The sequence below is a fragment of the Lactuca sativa genome, chromosome 1 (genome assembly GCF_002870075.4).
Source record: "Lactuca sativa cultivar Salinas chromosome 1, Lsat_Salinas_v11, whole genome shotgun sequence".
NCBI classification, from domain to species: Eukaryota; Viridiplantae; Streptophyta; class Magnoliopsida; order Asterales; family Asteraceae; genus Lactuca; species Lactuca sativa.
In genome coordinates, this window is record NC_056623.2 from 3,081,413 (window position 1) to 3,097,025 (window position 15,613).

Sequence of the window (15,613 nt, forward strand, 5' to 3'; positions counted from 1 at the left end):
CTATCATATAGATATATGAAGTCTTGTCCAAGTCAGACTTCTTTAGCTCGATGAGATTAGAGGAGCAATTCCTCTTTTAGTGTCCAGTTTCCTCCACTACACTAATAATTTGGTCCTTTCTTGATTTATGGGTTTATGTTGTATCTCCCTTAACTGAACTATAAGTCTATTTGAGTACACAACCTCTTAGACTTCCTTTATTCAAGTCTTGAACAGATTTGAAGCAATTTCTAGTGTTCTGATTGAATATTTGCTTTACTTGATGAAACATCTGATATGTTTCATAATTATCCAAGACTTTCTACAAGTCAATGTTAATTACTCTAGTATGATGTGAGACACATCAACATCATCACAATAATACTTCCATCAAAGTATTATGATCAGACAGACTGGCTTGCACAGGTTATTCATGTATGAAATATTTTAGTATATATAATTTCTATTTATCCTTAAGGTAGAACCTTAGGATATTATACCGATTATAGAAATTATAATCATCAAATGTTACTGTCTCTTGAAATTCATCAAAAGAGGGATTTTGCAGGGCGTAAGAGTATTAACAGTTATTAATAGAATTTAAAAAAGTTTCATTTAGTATTTTCAATATTTAGTCTTTAAAAATTAATACCTTTTATTGTTTCCTAAAACATTAATTTATTAAAGTCTAGGATCCAAGTTACGAAACAAGTAAATGGTTAGGTGACCTTTATCCCATAACTTAATCAAACTCGATAGGTAGCGATTACCAATTGCACACAATATGTAACTCCCAGATTATGGGATCCTAAACAACTATTGTTTAACTTGCCATGTTTATCTCATCTATGCCTCAGACCTCTCACGATTAGGTGACCTTTATCACACAAGATTCCGATCAAGTCATCCTACTTGAAACAACTTGTAGTATTGTAACTAACCGGTGACACAGTGACCCTTTAGAAAACAAAAACTACAAAAATACCCTGAACATCATAATCCAATCCTAATGACCAGGTAGCCACCCTGTGACACTAAGACCATAAAAATGAAAACAAATGTTCTTCAAAAGGATGGCAATGATTTGTATTTTTAGAAAATGTTTTATATATGTTTTAACACTTATAGTTTATAAAAACATGGTCTCGTGAATATTGCATGCATCCTACAATTCATGTACCATTTTGTAAAATCCATATCACTTGTTATGAGGTTCTTTAGGTGCCAAATAAAAGTTCATTTTATTTTCCATTAGCCGCGATCAATTATAAAGTAAAATCCGGTATTTTAAAGTTTAGTCGTAGATCAGTTTTAAGAACCGGTAATACTCTTAATAAAATTTCATTTTATATTTAAGACTCGAAGTTTAGGATGAGTTATAAAATCACTATTTTAAATCTCAATTTTAACAATCAAAATCTTATGACTTCATGAATTTGTAAAATAATTTCATTTTATTTTATAAACTCGATTTTATGCATTTTATGATAAAAGTTATATTTTGATAAACCAAAACTTGGATGATTATACTTATGTTTTAAATCTTATTTAGCATGCATAATACATAATATTAACATGTCGCGTTATGTTTAAAACATTAATATCATATATTAAGTTTTGAAGCAAAAAAAAAATCACTAATTTTATTATTTGCTTTTATAACGTTATACACCGATTTTAGTCATTTTAATAAAACTCTTATTTATTATAATGACATGGAGTTTATATAATGTTTAAACACTTTTTAAACCATTTCAAATATTTTAAAGTTGGTTATTTATAAGTTTTACAATAAAACTATTTTTTAACAAAAAGTCGATTTTTAACCAATAACTGGTAAAATGTTTTTATAAATATTCATTTATAAACCTCTCATGTTATCTTTTAAATATTTTTTATTCAAACTCCAAGTGATATTGTCTTATGTTAAAATGTTGTTTGACATGTGAACTCATTTTCATACACAAAACATAATGTACAATAACATAAAAATATATATCACATGCATGCATTATAATGTGTATAAACCAAGTCATGTCCGCTAATAATTTTTGTAAGCCATCAAAAGAATTATTAAGTCTTTCCTAAAGGACTTAATTGACACTTCAAAATGTCTTCAAACTCCTACTTGTCAAGTCAATTCTTGCTTGCAAAAGGACTTCAAATCTTCGTGTTGTGAAAGTTGCAACATTTAAACCATCAAGACTATAATTAAGCCCAAAAACAAAAGCAGAAGCTTATGGTTGGGATTATGATCTTAAATGATTAAGTCATCTTCAAGGACGTCATTTTATCATCTTGTCACATTTAAAAAGAAATACAACTAGTCTAACTAATTTATTACAACAAATCAACAAATAAAAATTTACATATTTATCTATTACATCTTATGAATAAATAAATATCAACCAAACACAACACAAAGGTCCAAATGGCTTGTGTATACACAACAACATATCAAATATTATAACAAACAACTTTTTGTTTTTCTAAGACAACTTTTATATAACCAAAATGCATGAAAAATGATTATATATAAAAATAAACAATTTTAACCAAGAAGTTGCCAAAGAAAACAAATATGAATTTTTCTTAACCAAAAGAAATTCATACATAAAAAAGTCATTTTAACATATACAAGATGACTCTGATACAACTAATGAGTTTTGATACAAAATATAAAATTGTTTTTCAAAAAAAAAACGGCAACGGAAGACTTTAAAAATAACAAGTTTATTTTTAGTTGATAACAAAAACCAAACAATCATGGATCTATTTATAGATGTTGGAATGAAATAAAAAAAAACACAACCAAAGAGAATTTAAAATGACAACCTTTAAAGCCTTTGAACCCACTTGGTTTTGGAGTGTTTATGAAGATAGCAAAAATCAAAGAATATGATTTCTCTACAAGTATCCACCATCAAAACTGTAACATCCCAATTTTCAAGGCAAAAAATTTCATTTTTAAATAAGTTATTACATAAAACCATCAGTGTAAAAACATTCATAATAATATCTCGTGTCAAACCAAAGTGTCAGTAATCAAAACATATTATCATAAAACCATATCAGAGTGTAATCCCAAAGATTTCATGTGCAGAAAACATAATGTGATGCGCTGCGATCAAACCGGCTCCTTTCCTTCAAAAACGAAGTTCCTGAAACCAAAACTGAAAACTGTAAGCATAAAGCTTAGTGGGTTCCCCCATCATACCACATACCATACAATCACATAGCATACATACTTCCGGGCAATTCTGGGGTGCCCGTCCTAACCGATACGATCATTCTGGGGTGCCGACCTACCCGGTACGACCATTCTGAGGTGCCGACCTACCCGTGTCAAGCCATTTTGGGGTGCTGACGTACCCATGTCAAGCCATTCTGGGGTGCTGACCTACCCGTCGGTCCTAACAACCGACCCTTGGGGACTATTCCACCCCCTACTGCTACTATCAAATATATCATAACATAAACATACTATCAGACATATCTGGGGTGTTCGAACTACCCTTCAGCCCTAACAACCGAACTTGGGGACTATTCCCCTCGTACTACCACTATCACATATAGCATATCATGCCAGCATATAAACATATCATCACATACTGTCAGACATATCTGGGGTGTCTGACCTACCCTTCGGTCCTAACAATCGAACTCTACTACTATCACATATAACATATCATGCCAGCATATAACATATCAGGTAGTAGCAAACCTAGATGATATCACAAAGACAATCATCTAACATACAACTCCTACTGGTGGGCTGGCATTGTGGCCGTAGACCCACCGCTACTGGAAGGTAACTCACCTCACACTGCTGAAGTCCCGTAGACACAATCCCATATTGCTGAAGTCCTGCAGACTCAATCCCAGCTGCTGGCTGATAGATTCCCGAACTGTTAACATCAAACATCACCCAATTAATAATTGGGTTCCACTACATAACCATAAGTACATTCTTTGGGTAATTACCACATTACCCCTAGCTTGGCTTATTCAAGCCCAAGGGCCAATCCATAGGCCCAAAGTCAATTAGGAATCAAAGCCCAACACATGGCCTAATTTTCTAAATTGGGTCCAGGCCTATACATGGTCTTATTTAAAGGCCCAACCAAAAAGTCCAGTCCAACATTTGGTATTCTAATGGCCCAATAACTCATAATCATGAAGTCCTAAACTATGGCCCATCTATGACCCAATTTTCCAAATTAGGCCCAACTCCTCATATGGGCCTTACCACAAAGCCCATTAATTTATTTTAGTCCATTTGCTTGACTTTGGATGACCCATTAATAACCCGATCATCAAGGCCCAATAAAGAGGCCCAATAATAAACTCAAATGAGATTAGGGTTTCACATAAAATGACAATTAGGGTTAGGTTTCCTACTTAACCTAATAAGGACTTAATCCTCTAAGGACTTAATCCATTAAGTCCAATATCGCTTAGATTAATCTTGTCAATGCTTATTATTTAATATTTCAAGTTATTAATAATTCCCGTGTGTGTGTCCCAATTAATTCTCAAAATTAGGGTTTCATTGCATTAGGGTTTTCCAAACCCTAATAAAGGTTTCCAACCCACGTTAGTACATTAGGCCCAATATCTAAGTCATTAGATCCATTAGAGTTCACTAAGCCCATTAGACAAATCTTTGGGCTTTAATGTCAATTAGGGCTTTACTGGGCCCATTAGGGCTTACAAGGCCCATTAGGGTTTTAGTCCCTTGTCCAAACATCCCAAATAATTCACAACACAACTAAGCACACCGCCACCCGACACGGCGGTAGGAGGCGGCAGCCACCACCCTACGGTGGTGGTTTGAGTTCCATTTCGTTATTCTAATTTTTATAATTACAATGAACTCACGAAATAACACACACACTATACTAAAACAACACACACCCGCAACCACCCTTGTGGTGGTCAGTGGTGGTACACGGTGGCAGCCACCACCTCACGGTGGTGGTGGTCTTTTCTTGGTTTTCCGACTAGATGAAACACACACAACACATACTAATCACCAACATCCGGCTAAAACTAACACACACACGCAAAGCACACACCCTCACGTTAACAGCGGTGGAGAACGACGACACAACGGCGGCTGAAACAAATTGAAACGACGACCAAAGGCTATTTCCAGCGGCAACAGTAGCAGTTAGCGGCGGTGGTAACCACACCATCCTCGGAGACAACGCCACAGCAGGAGAATAGGGACGAGAGAGGGAAGACGGTGGCGATTACGGGACGTGCTCGACTAGCCTTCCTACGACCCCACTAAGGTTCAAGGCTCGCCTCCGTCGGACATGAGAGGGAGCGACCCAACCACAAAATCATTCTCGATCTCAACGACTGGGTAGTGGACACTTCGTCCTCATCGGCAACTAGATAACACGACAGTTCCTTAGTGGTTTCTGGCATAAACAGCGGTAGCGGCGTCTGCTGGAACAACGAGCTTGTCGGTCTTACCTGACCGGGACAATGAAGGAAATGACAGCTGGGAAACGGCATGCTTGCCGGAATCGGTGATGCCATCGGCGACTGAGGAGGGATTCTATGATGGGGGCGGCTACCGGAAGTGAAGAAGGAGGTGGCGGCCGGTGGGAGACATAAGGGGGGTGACGACTGGAAGGTTCATTTAGGGATAAGGTTTAAAGCGGGAGGGGTGACAGATTATATACCCCGATCCCCAAACTTGCTCCCATAATGCCGAATCTAGCCCCTTCATCCAGAAATCATCTCAAAATAAATCCCACATTTACCTTTTAAACCCCAACATTAAAAATCAATTGCAACCTAGGTATAAAACTTACCAAACAACCCCTTATCCTCCAAAATCTCTTCAATGAAGTCCCAATAATTACCATTTAGTCCCTGCCTCCCATAATACTTATAAATTAAATCCGGATTTTACACTTTTAACCACCAACTTCTAAACTTGTGACAGTTAGCTCCTCGAGACCATCCTTTGATATATAATTATTTATTTTAGGGCTACCACTTGTTCATTAATTTATTTATTTATCTAATAAATAAACAGGGTGTTACAACTCTCCCCCACTTAAATTAGATTTCATCCTCGAAATCATTCCTTACCATTCCTTACTTGCCTAACCACTCTAGTAGCATGGTCACCAACCTGGGCACGCCCTAGCCTTCCCAGGGTAGCCATGACCAATCTTCATAAAGCCCTAAAATCCGCAGGTGACGAATTCCTTGCAACAAGACCACATGTACTCTGTCCGAAATCTGCTGTCTCGAGATGGTCTGAATCCCTGAAAGACCACTCATACTAAATCATTATCGTTGAATCTAGCATGTTTATCCCTCAACTAGCTACTCAACTTTTGATAGCTTGAGGTTCCCATTGAAAATCGGGACCACAAGCCTAATTACCTTTGTAGGTCACTTATACTCGGCTAAGGCTCAAATAACCTCGATGTGAGTGACTTGCCACTTCCCAATCAACCAGCTATTTCGTACGTATTTACAACCTGAAACGCAAATACTAACACTGCTCAAACGTAGAAAATGCCCGAACACTGAACTGCCTGAAGCAGTATGCTGCTACATAGTTGCTTCCCAAAACACTTACGAGAATCCCTACACTTCTATTAACTCTCTATTGCCTTAAAACTTCTTGAACAAAAACCCAAAATTCATAAAGGACCGAGCTGCCAAATTACGATTATACCCTTGGGCTCCAAAACACATTTGAGCACTTGGACCACTTAGTCTATAAAACCCACATCCAAAAACGGCCAAATCCCTTCTCTCCCATGGCCCTAAGCCTTAGGATAACCAATGATCGGGCCACAACCTCGAATAATGAAACGATTCACAACCGAGGGTTACATAACTAAAACTATATTTTCTACTCTTTCAGATGTCTACTCCAACTGATGCTTCTAGTTCCCCCTCTTAGAACAACAACTTCTTTCTGTTGAACATCTACTCAAAGGTGCAATTGGATGATACTAACTACAATGATTGGATACGCAACATCAAAATGACTCTTCTCTTCGAGGACAAGAAATACGTCCTTGAAAAACCTTTAGATGAGATCGACGAAACGAAGGTCACTCCTGGAGAAATGGTCGCCTACAGAAAACACTATAATGATGCCAAAAAAGTTGTGTGCATCATGGTGCCGACAATGGCTCCAGAATTGTAAAGGCACTATGAGGATTACTGCCGGTACGAGATGAACAAGGACTTTTGGAGAAATACCATAAACGAGCTCATTAAGAAAAGCACGAGGTGGTAAAGTCCCTCATTGCTAACAAGATGAAGGATGGAGAGTTTGTGACCAACCGCATTTCGAGAATGCAAGGATACATGGATAGGCTAATCAAGCTCAATGTGAACTTGGACGAAGAGCTGGTGATCGACATAGTGTTGAAATCTCTGACAAGTTGTTATGATTAGTTCATTTTGACCCATCATTTGAACAATAACAATGAAACTACTTTATCATAATTGCACAACCACCTTCAAACAACTGAGGCAGGAATGAAGAGAAAGGGTATTGCCTCATCTCCTACAAGTGCACCTGTTCTGGCCATATGGCAAGGGAAATGGAAGAAGATGAAAGGTCCTCCCAAGAAAAACTGAAAGGGAAAGTCCCAAGATGGGTCGTCAAGTACAAGACCCAAAGGAAAATCTAGTTTTGATGCTCCCCCTGTCTCTGACCCCAAAGAGGCCACTTGATGTATTGCAATGACAAGGGGCATTGGAAACGAAGTTGCCCAAAATACTTGCAAGTTATCAAGGATGGCAAGGTGAAGCCAACATCGGCAGGTATTTACAATATCTTATCTAATAACTCATCATATTATCATTCTTGGGTCCTTGATACAAGATGTGAGTTTCACATTTGTTCTGATTTGCAGGGGCTAAGAAGAAGTGAGGATGTGGAGCATATAATGATGAACTTGATCATGGGGAATAGACGATATTCACCTGTCACCAAGATTGGAGTTTATAGTTTAGTTCTTAGTAGTGGGTTAGGTTTAGATTTAATAAATTGTTGTTACTCGTCAGAGATGACACGAAACATCATTTCATTTCATGCTTTATTTTAACAAGGTTTTAGATATTATTTTAATGATAAGAATGGTTCTGTTTCTTCTTATCAAAATGATGTGTTTTATTTTGAAGCTTTACCTTGAGATGACGTGTATGAAACGGTGATGATTGTAGACAATTTAGGAAATAATGTTTTTCATATTGATTCGTCTAATGATATAGACAAAACGTGCTTGTGACATTGTCGTCTTCCCCAATAGAGTATTAGAGTGTTTGATAATTTTGAGAGAAAGATTTGACATAAAAAGGATCACTTGCATCTTGAACCGATTAGGTATGAATTGGTATGTGGAATTGTGAAATTGTTCATTTATATCCATATTTATGTGTGAAAAAATTCATTTGTATCCATATTTGGTATATGAAATTATGAATTAGCATGTGAAATTGTTTATTTATATCCTTATTTGGTATGTGAAATTGCGAATTAGTATGTGAAACTGTTATATGTATTCATTTTTGTATCATAATAATTGAAGTTTTGTTATTTGTTGGTGGATTATGAATATTGATTTATGTTTTTTTAGAAGGTTAAAATGATCTTTTTTGTTCATTCAACATATCCATGGCTTCAACAATCTTACCAACCAAAATTGTCTCTAAATCATTTAGACATCTTAAAATTCAACATGAAATCATTTAGTTTCCACCACCAAACGATGAAACAAACCTTCAAAAATAAAATACATAAAAGGTAAGAAAAAAACAAAAATTATTTACCTTGCATACAACATCATTCTACTCACATAAATTTGTTTCTACGCAACACATGCATATATACATGTGGCTTGGTCATAAAATTAGATGAAATTGAAAAAGAATACGGTATAAAGTAAACTAACAAAAATAAAAGTTAAATTTAAAACGTACTTAAACCCGTTAATCAAATTTCAAGAAACATTTTTTTTTCTTCCAGAAAATCGATGAGGGATTTATGATGAGTTTGTTGAATGGGATAAGTTGTAACAAACCAGTTTGACCAACGCAAAGTTTTCTTTTATGAGCATGATATTGAATATGATATTATGCCCATGGGGTTCCATACACATTCGAGTCGCACAAAGGCTTTTACTAAATTAAAAATCATTGATTGATATGACCTAGTAAAAAGATAAACATAAGCATGAAACCTGAATCTTATATTAAAGAGCGTGACACTGTACATCGAATATAAAATTAACATCCCATCCGTCTGGTTATAAGAAATTAGGGTAACCATTATGTTATGTACCAATGTACTAGTGGGTAGCAGCAGTACAATATAAAAGACAAAACCCCCAAATAATAGAGGTCTGTGTGTGTGTGTCTAGCCAATTAGATTTCGCAGATGAATAAAGAGCCAGTGATATAGAACAAGAGGGCATGGAGAATCCCTATGCACACTTTTGTAGAAAGAGAGCGAGAAGAAAAAACCACCTAAATTATTAGTTTCAAGCGTCTTTCCTCCTAAATTTAGTATAATCTTTGATTCTCTCTCTGATCTGAAGAATAAGATTCAATCTTTTTATAATCTCATCAAGCTAGATCGAAGTGGGTGTCGTCGGAAATGTCTGAAGATGACGGTGGTTGCGGTGGTGGTAAGTTGAGAAACTCCGTTACCGGCGCCGGACCTGAACCCGGGGAGTTTTTCACGCCGTACCCAGATCAGGTTCTTGAAAACGTACTTGAAAACGTTTTAATTTTCTTGAAATCACGGCGTGACCGTAACGCCGTTTCGCTCGTCTGCAAATCATGGTACCGCGCGGAAGCGTACACCAGATCGGATCTGTTCATCGGAAACTGTTACTCTGTGGCTCCACGGCGGGTGACCAACCGATTCAAGAGAATCCGGTCGGTTTCTTTGAAGGGAAAACCCCGGTTTGCTGATTTTAGCTTATTGCCGGCTGATTGGGGTGCGCACTTTAGCCCTTGGGTGTCTGCCATGGCTACTGCTTATCGTTCGCTGGAGAAGATCTACCTGAAACGCATGTCCATCACCGATGATGATCTCGCCATGATTGCTCACTCCTTTCCGAATTTCAAGGAGCTTGTTTTAGTTTGCTGTGAAGGTTTCGGAACGAGCGGACTCGCAATTATCGCCAGCGAGTGCAGGTAAATCTAGGGTTTCAAATTTCATTCTTCTCACTACTTAGATCTGTTTACATCACTAACTCATACCTCGATCTGTAATTGATACCGATTTCGGAGTTAATTTCATGAACAATTCAGTTGATTTCGCTTGAAATGTAATGAAGATTGATTAATTAAATGATATTATCTTATACTTCATTTTGAAATCAGAAATCTTCGTGTTCTTGAGCTGGTTGAAGACGACGTTTCCGACGATGAAGTGGATTGGATTTCTTTCTTTCCACCAGAGGGTACGACCCATTTGGAGTCATTGAGTTTCGATTGCGTCGAAACCCCATTTAATTTCGAGGCCTTAGAGAGACTAGTAGCAAGATCACCATTGTTAAAGAAGCTTAGATTGAACCGTTACGTTTCGATAGGGCAGCTTTACCGGTTAATCCTCCGGTCACCGCAGTTAACCCATTTAGGCACTGGCTCCTTCAGTACGCTGGGTGTCATCGGTCAACAACAAGAACCCGATTACACTTCCGCTTTTGCTGCTTGCAGATCGATAGTTTGTCTCTCCGGCTTCCGTGAAATCGCACCTGAACATCTCCCGGCGCTCTTACCGCTCTATGCTAATCTCACCTCTTTAAATCTCAGCTACGCTAGCATCGAACCCCACCAGCTCCGCCCAGCCATCCGCCACTGTCATAAACTACAGGTTTTCTGGGTAAGTTTTCCAAACTTTCTCGATCCAAAATTCTGAAAAATCTCAAACTCTTTTTCCATGTATTTCTTCCAGGCGCTTGATTCCATCTGTGATGAAGGACTTCAGGCGGTGGCAGACACATGTAAAGATCTTCGTGAGCTTCGGGTTTTCCCCATAGACGCTTCAGAAAACGTCGAAGGTCCAGTCTCAGAAGTAGGTCTCCTTGCTATTTCCATCGGATGTTCAAAACTAGAATCCATCCTCTACTTCTGTCAACAGATGACAAATGCAGCGGTTGTAGCCATGTCCAAAAACTGCCCGGATCTCGTGGTGTTTCGTCTGTGTATAATAGGGAGATACAGACCGGATCGGGTCACGGGTGAGCCCATGGACGAGGGTTTTGGAGCCATTGTCAAGAACTGTAAGAAGCTGACCCGTCTAGCTGTTTCCGGGCTGCTGACCGACCGGGCATTTAGCTACATCGGGCAGTATGGTAAACTTGTGAGAACATTGTCTGTGGCTTTTAATGGGGACAGTGATACTGGGTTGAAATATGTTCTTGAAGGATGCACAAATTTGCAAAAACTGGAGATCAGAGATAGCCCATTTGGTGACTCGGGTTTACAATCGGGTTTGCACCATTTTTACAATATGAGGTTTGTTTGGCTGTCATCATGTAGGGTCACCCGCCAAGGGTGCATGGAGATTGCTAGAATCTTGCCCAAATTAGTGGTGGAAGTTTTTCGTAGGGATGAGGATACAGATGAGGAAGAAGACAGGGTGAGGGGCGATTTCGTCGATACACTTTATATGTATCGCTCTCTTGATGGCCCACGACCCGATGCCCCACAGTTTGTCAACATCCTTTGAATTTTATATACTTTTTCAGTTATACCCGTTTCAAGATTCGTGGGTCACCTAATGATCCGTTCACAACCCGGCTGTCTTTTGGCTTAAAAACATGAGTTTGATCTTGCCATAAAAGATTGGATCTTTGAGGTGGGTATGGAAGTAAAAAAAAAGCCATCTTGATTTGTTTGTTTGATCCTAAAAAGTGGTTAGATATTAAAAGTTTGTGAAGTTTCTTGAAGCAGAGGGGTAGAGATGATAATGAATTGATGATAGTATTCTTTAATTTGGTAGCAGAGACCTTTAAAATCTGAATCCTGTTCTTCATGTTGTATTCAGATGTTAGGTTTTTTTTTTTAGATTCATACCTGCGGAAGGTATATGATGTCCTCTTAATGATACATTCATATCTTCTTTATTGGAATACTATGTTTTCAGATATCTTTTGGTAAAAAAATCACTTCAACTTGAGATCGGTTGGAAAAATCTGGATTGGGTTGGCTGCTTTTTTGTCCTAATAAAAGAAATGGCCAAATCTTGAGAAATGTATAACTTTTGATGCATCAAGTACAAGTTGTTAAGGCTCATTTTGTTTGACTTGGTTCTTGAATGTCGTATCTTTCTGTTGGTGTACTTCGTAGGAAAGAAAGAAAGGTGGATCTTTTTCTTAGAAGGGAAAATTACCAAATATCGACCAAAGTACCAGTCTTAATTGCATAAAGTACAAGTTGTTGTAGATTGCTAAATTGGCATATATTTTCTATTATTCTAAGTACCATTATATTATTAATTATTTAATTATTATTTAATACACAACATAAATTGTTACTATTATGTGTATATATGAGCTCCCACAAAATTATATTGGGATTGGAATCCAATCCTACCACAATTAAAGTCATCGAAATTTGTTTGTAAGATTGTGTTTCTATAACTTGATATGCATTAAGATGTTGGTGAAATCAACTTAATTTCTTAACCATGGTTTTTATAGATACAAAGGACAACAAATAAAAATAATACATTTTAAACGAAAAAGAAAAGAAATAATATTATTGTTACAATGTACACTTAAAAGTACAAGATCACAAATGAACTTATCTTGCTTGTCGTAATGCTCTATCTATATCGAGAATACAGGAAAAAAATTGTGATGCTCTGTTAGGCTTCATTTTGATATCTAATACCTTTTTTGGAGTTGAATGAACAAGATTTTTTTCAACATGAAAAAACAATTTTTTTAGATTGTACATAAGTTTTCGAACATAAATGACGAAAAATCGTAGATGATATAACAATTATAAAATGTATGATAGAGCTTATGATTGTAATCTCATAATCAGAATCCTAAAATTTAATATATCCCGATTACTTTCGTTTTTTGTTTGTATGATGTTAAAGATTGTAACTTAAGTAATCACAAATATATATATATATATATATATATATATATATATATATATATATATATATATATATATATATATATATATATATATATATAGAGAGAGAGAGAGAGAGAGAGTTAGGTTCAAATGTTTTCACTATCTATTGTGTGCCCGTATGATTGATTCTGGACCAATCATTTTAGTTATTTTAAGAAAGTAATTAATGCATATTAAATGCTGAAGATGTAATTAATACTTATTATATCTTCAATATGTAATATTCATTAATTATTTTCTTAAAATAACTAAAATGATTGGTCCAGAATCAGTCATACGGGCACACAATAGATAGTGAAAACAAAATAACCTAACCCTATATATATATATATATATATATATATATATATATATATATATATATATATATATATATATATATATATATATATATATATATATACACACATGTTACACCTTAGATAATATTTCGCTCAAATAAAATCATAAACGTTACTCAAACCAAATTAATATCAAAAGTTCAAAACAAAGTTTTGATATTAATTTAAATCATAAACTAAATAAAAATTACTTTATTAAGACTGAGCAAAATACCCTGTACGATGATACAATGAGAAAATAAAATAAGAAGTGATATTGATGGTGAAGGCAGACCATTGGATGATGTGTGGAAAGAATTGTACAAGTACAAACATTGATAAAAGAAAAAATAAAAGTACAAACATTGGTGGTCCCTTCACACACCTAACCCATATTTCTATTCTTTTGCATTCTCCACTTGTACTTTGTGCACACTGATAGTTATATTTTATTTAAATAAAGATTGTGGGGTCAAAACAGTCTTTTCAGATGTCACCACCACTTGAATTTGCTTTATGGAGCTGCCAAACTTCTAAAGGGCTATGCCTTTTCAAGACCTATAATAGTCCTTATTTATTTAAAATAAAGCCAGTTATTTTTATTTTTAACTATAAACATAATATATATATGTATATATTTATAATACGGATTAATACCTAATACATCAATATTCTATAAAATTTTGCCGATTTTATTAAATTATATGGCCAACGGGTATATACCAACTGTATTGTGCCCTGGGATAATATGCTATATCGTGAATGTTTGAAACACTACCCTGGTTGGTATTTTCTTTCCGTACTTACTGTTACCATGGTGAAATTTCAGTACATTGATTCTCACTCTCTCTTCTCTCCCCTCTTACTGCCACACAACCGTTTTTTTTTTTTTTTAAATGTCCTATAAATACTAAAATTTTAAACTTTCTAATTCAATCAACCTTATAACATTGTAGTGCCATTCAATCATTTTTTCACTCAAATTAATTCAAACATTTCTCTATAATAACATCACTCTAAAATATGATCGGAACCTGTCACATGTTAATAGTTCAAACATAATTTACTATGAATGTTTTTTATTCCGATCCTTCGACACCACTTTACCAATACAATTAGACGCATTTATTTATCTACCTAACCAATTTCAATTTCAAGGTCTGCAATCATTTTATGTTATTTGAAATCCACCCCCATTCACTAACTTCTCAACTTTTCCTAAATATGTTTCGAAAACCCAACCCCTGTCTGAATCGGAAATCAAGTACATTCAAAATCCAACTCTTACACAGAGATGTTCATAAAACCCAACCCATAACCGAACCATCACAACCAAAAAAAAACAACCAACTCGTTGAAGCATGGACAATGGTAAAGATTGCATTGGCCCATTCGTGGGTCACTTTATTGGAGGACTCGAAGACTGAAAAATCGCAAGCAACATAACATTTTTGGAGACACGTTACTGATAGTTTTCATAATGAATATGTCATTGAGAGTAACGTATCTACCATCTCTTTTTCATGACTTACCTGCTAATAAAATTTGCATGTCTATGGCTACAATAGACCCTTCTCCATATAGACGTCCAAATTATATTGTGCTTTCAAGTCGTCTTTCCTATATGAAATTCTTTTAGGAAACAATTCATTGTAATCAATGACAGTATCAATCTCCACTACAAGGAAAGACTAAAAAAATATGATGTTAAACATAAATATGGATAACTTGTATGGATGTTTAGCTTCTAAATCCTTCATGGTATCACCATCGAGATACCATCGTATGGAGCAATAGTAGAGGAACATAACACTTTCATAGTTAATGTAAAATACTAATTTGCAAACTTACAAAGACATTGTCGAATGTTGGTGTGTCCTTTGTTCTCTCATCCTGAACATGATCTCCTTATTGGCCGGTGACTTCAATCCAGAGTTGTCCAACTTATATTTAACTAATGTGGCGATACCTCTATCTTCAATCCAGAGTTGTCCAATTTATATTTAACTAATGTAACATGATATCTTTGTTGGCCCAATAACTTCAATCCAAAGTTCTCCAACTTATTGGTTGAATGATTTTACGATAAAACGATGTTGCGAGGACTTCTTGTTCCTAAACTTGATTTTCTACCTATTTCTTGAGTCTGAACACCT

General features: G+C 35.9%; 1 protein-coding gene across 1 annotated transcript; it reads left to right on the forward strand.

Moving 5' to 3' along the window:
- Positions 1-9,310: 9,310 nt before the first annotated feature.
- LOC111894730 (transport inhibitor response 1-like protein) lies at positions 9,311-12,163 on the forward strand. Its single transcript, XM_023890828.3, has 3 exons — positions 9,311-10,173; positions 10,363-10,864; positions 10,937-12,163. Exons 1-3 carry the CDS (start codon positions 9,629-9,631, stop codon positions 11,711-11,713), a joined length of 1,824 nt encoding a protein of 607 aa, XP_023746596.1. The 5' UTR covers positions 9,311-9,628; the 3' UTR covers positions 11,714-12,163.
- Positions 12,164-15,613: the final 3,450 nt, after the last annotated feature.

Excerpts from the sequence above, each read along its gene's own strand:
- LOC111894730 (XM_023890828.3), top strand. The coding sequence starts at position 9,629 with ATGTCTGAAGATGACGGTGGTTGCGGTGGTGGTAAGTTGAGAAACTCC. Across the intron at positions 10,174-10,362 it reads ATTATCGCCAGCGAGTGCAG|AAATCTTCGTGTTCTTGAGC; the intron begins GTAAATCTAGGG and ends TTTTGAAATCAG. Across the intron at positions 10,865-10,936 it reads ATAAACTACAGGTTTTCTGG|GCGCTTGATTCCATCTGTGA; the intron begins GTAAGTTTTCCA and ends TATTTCTTCCAG.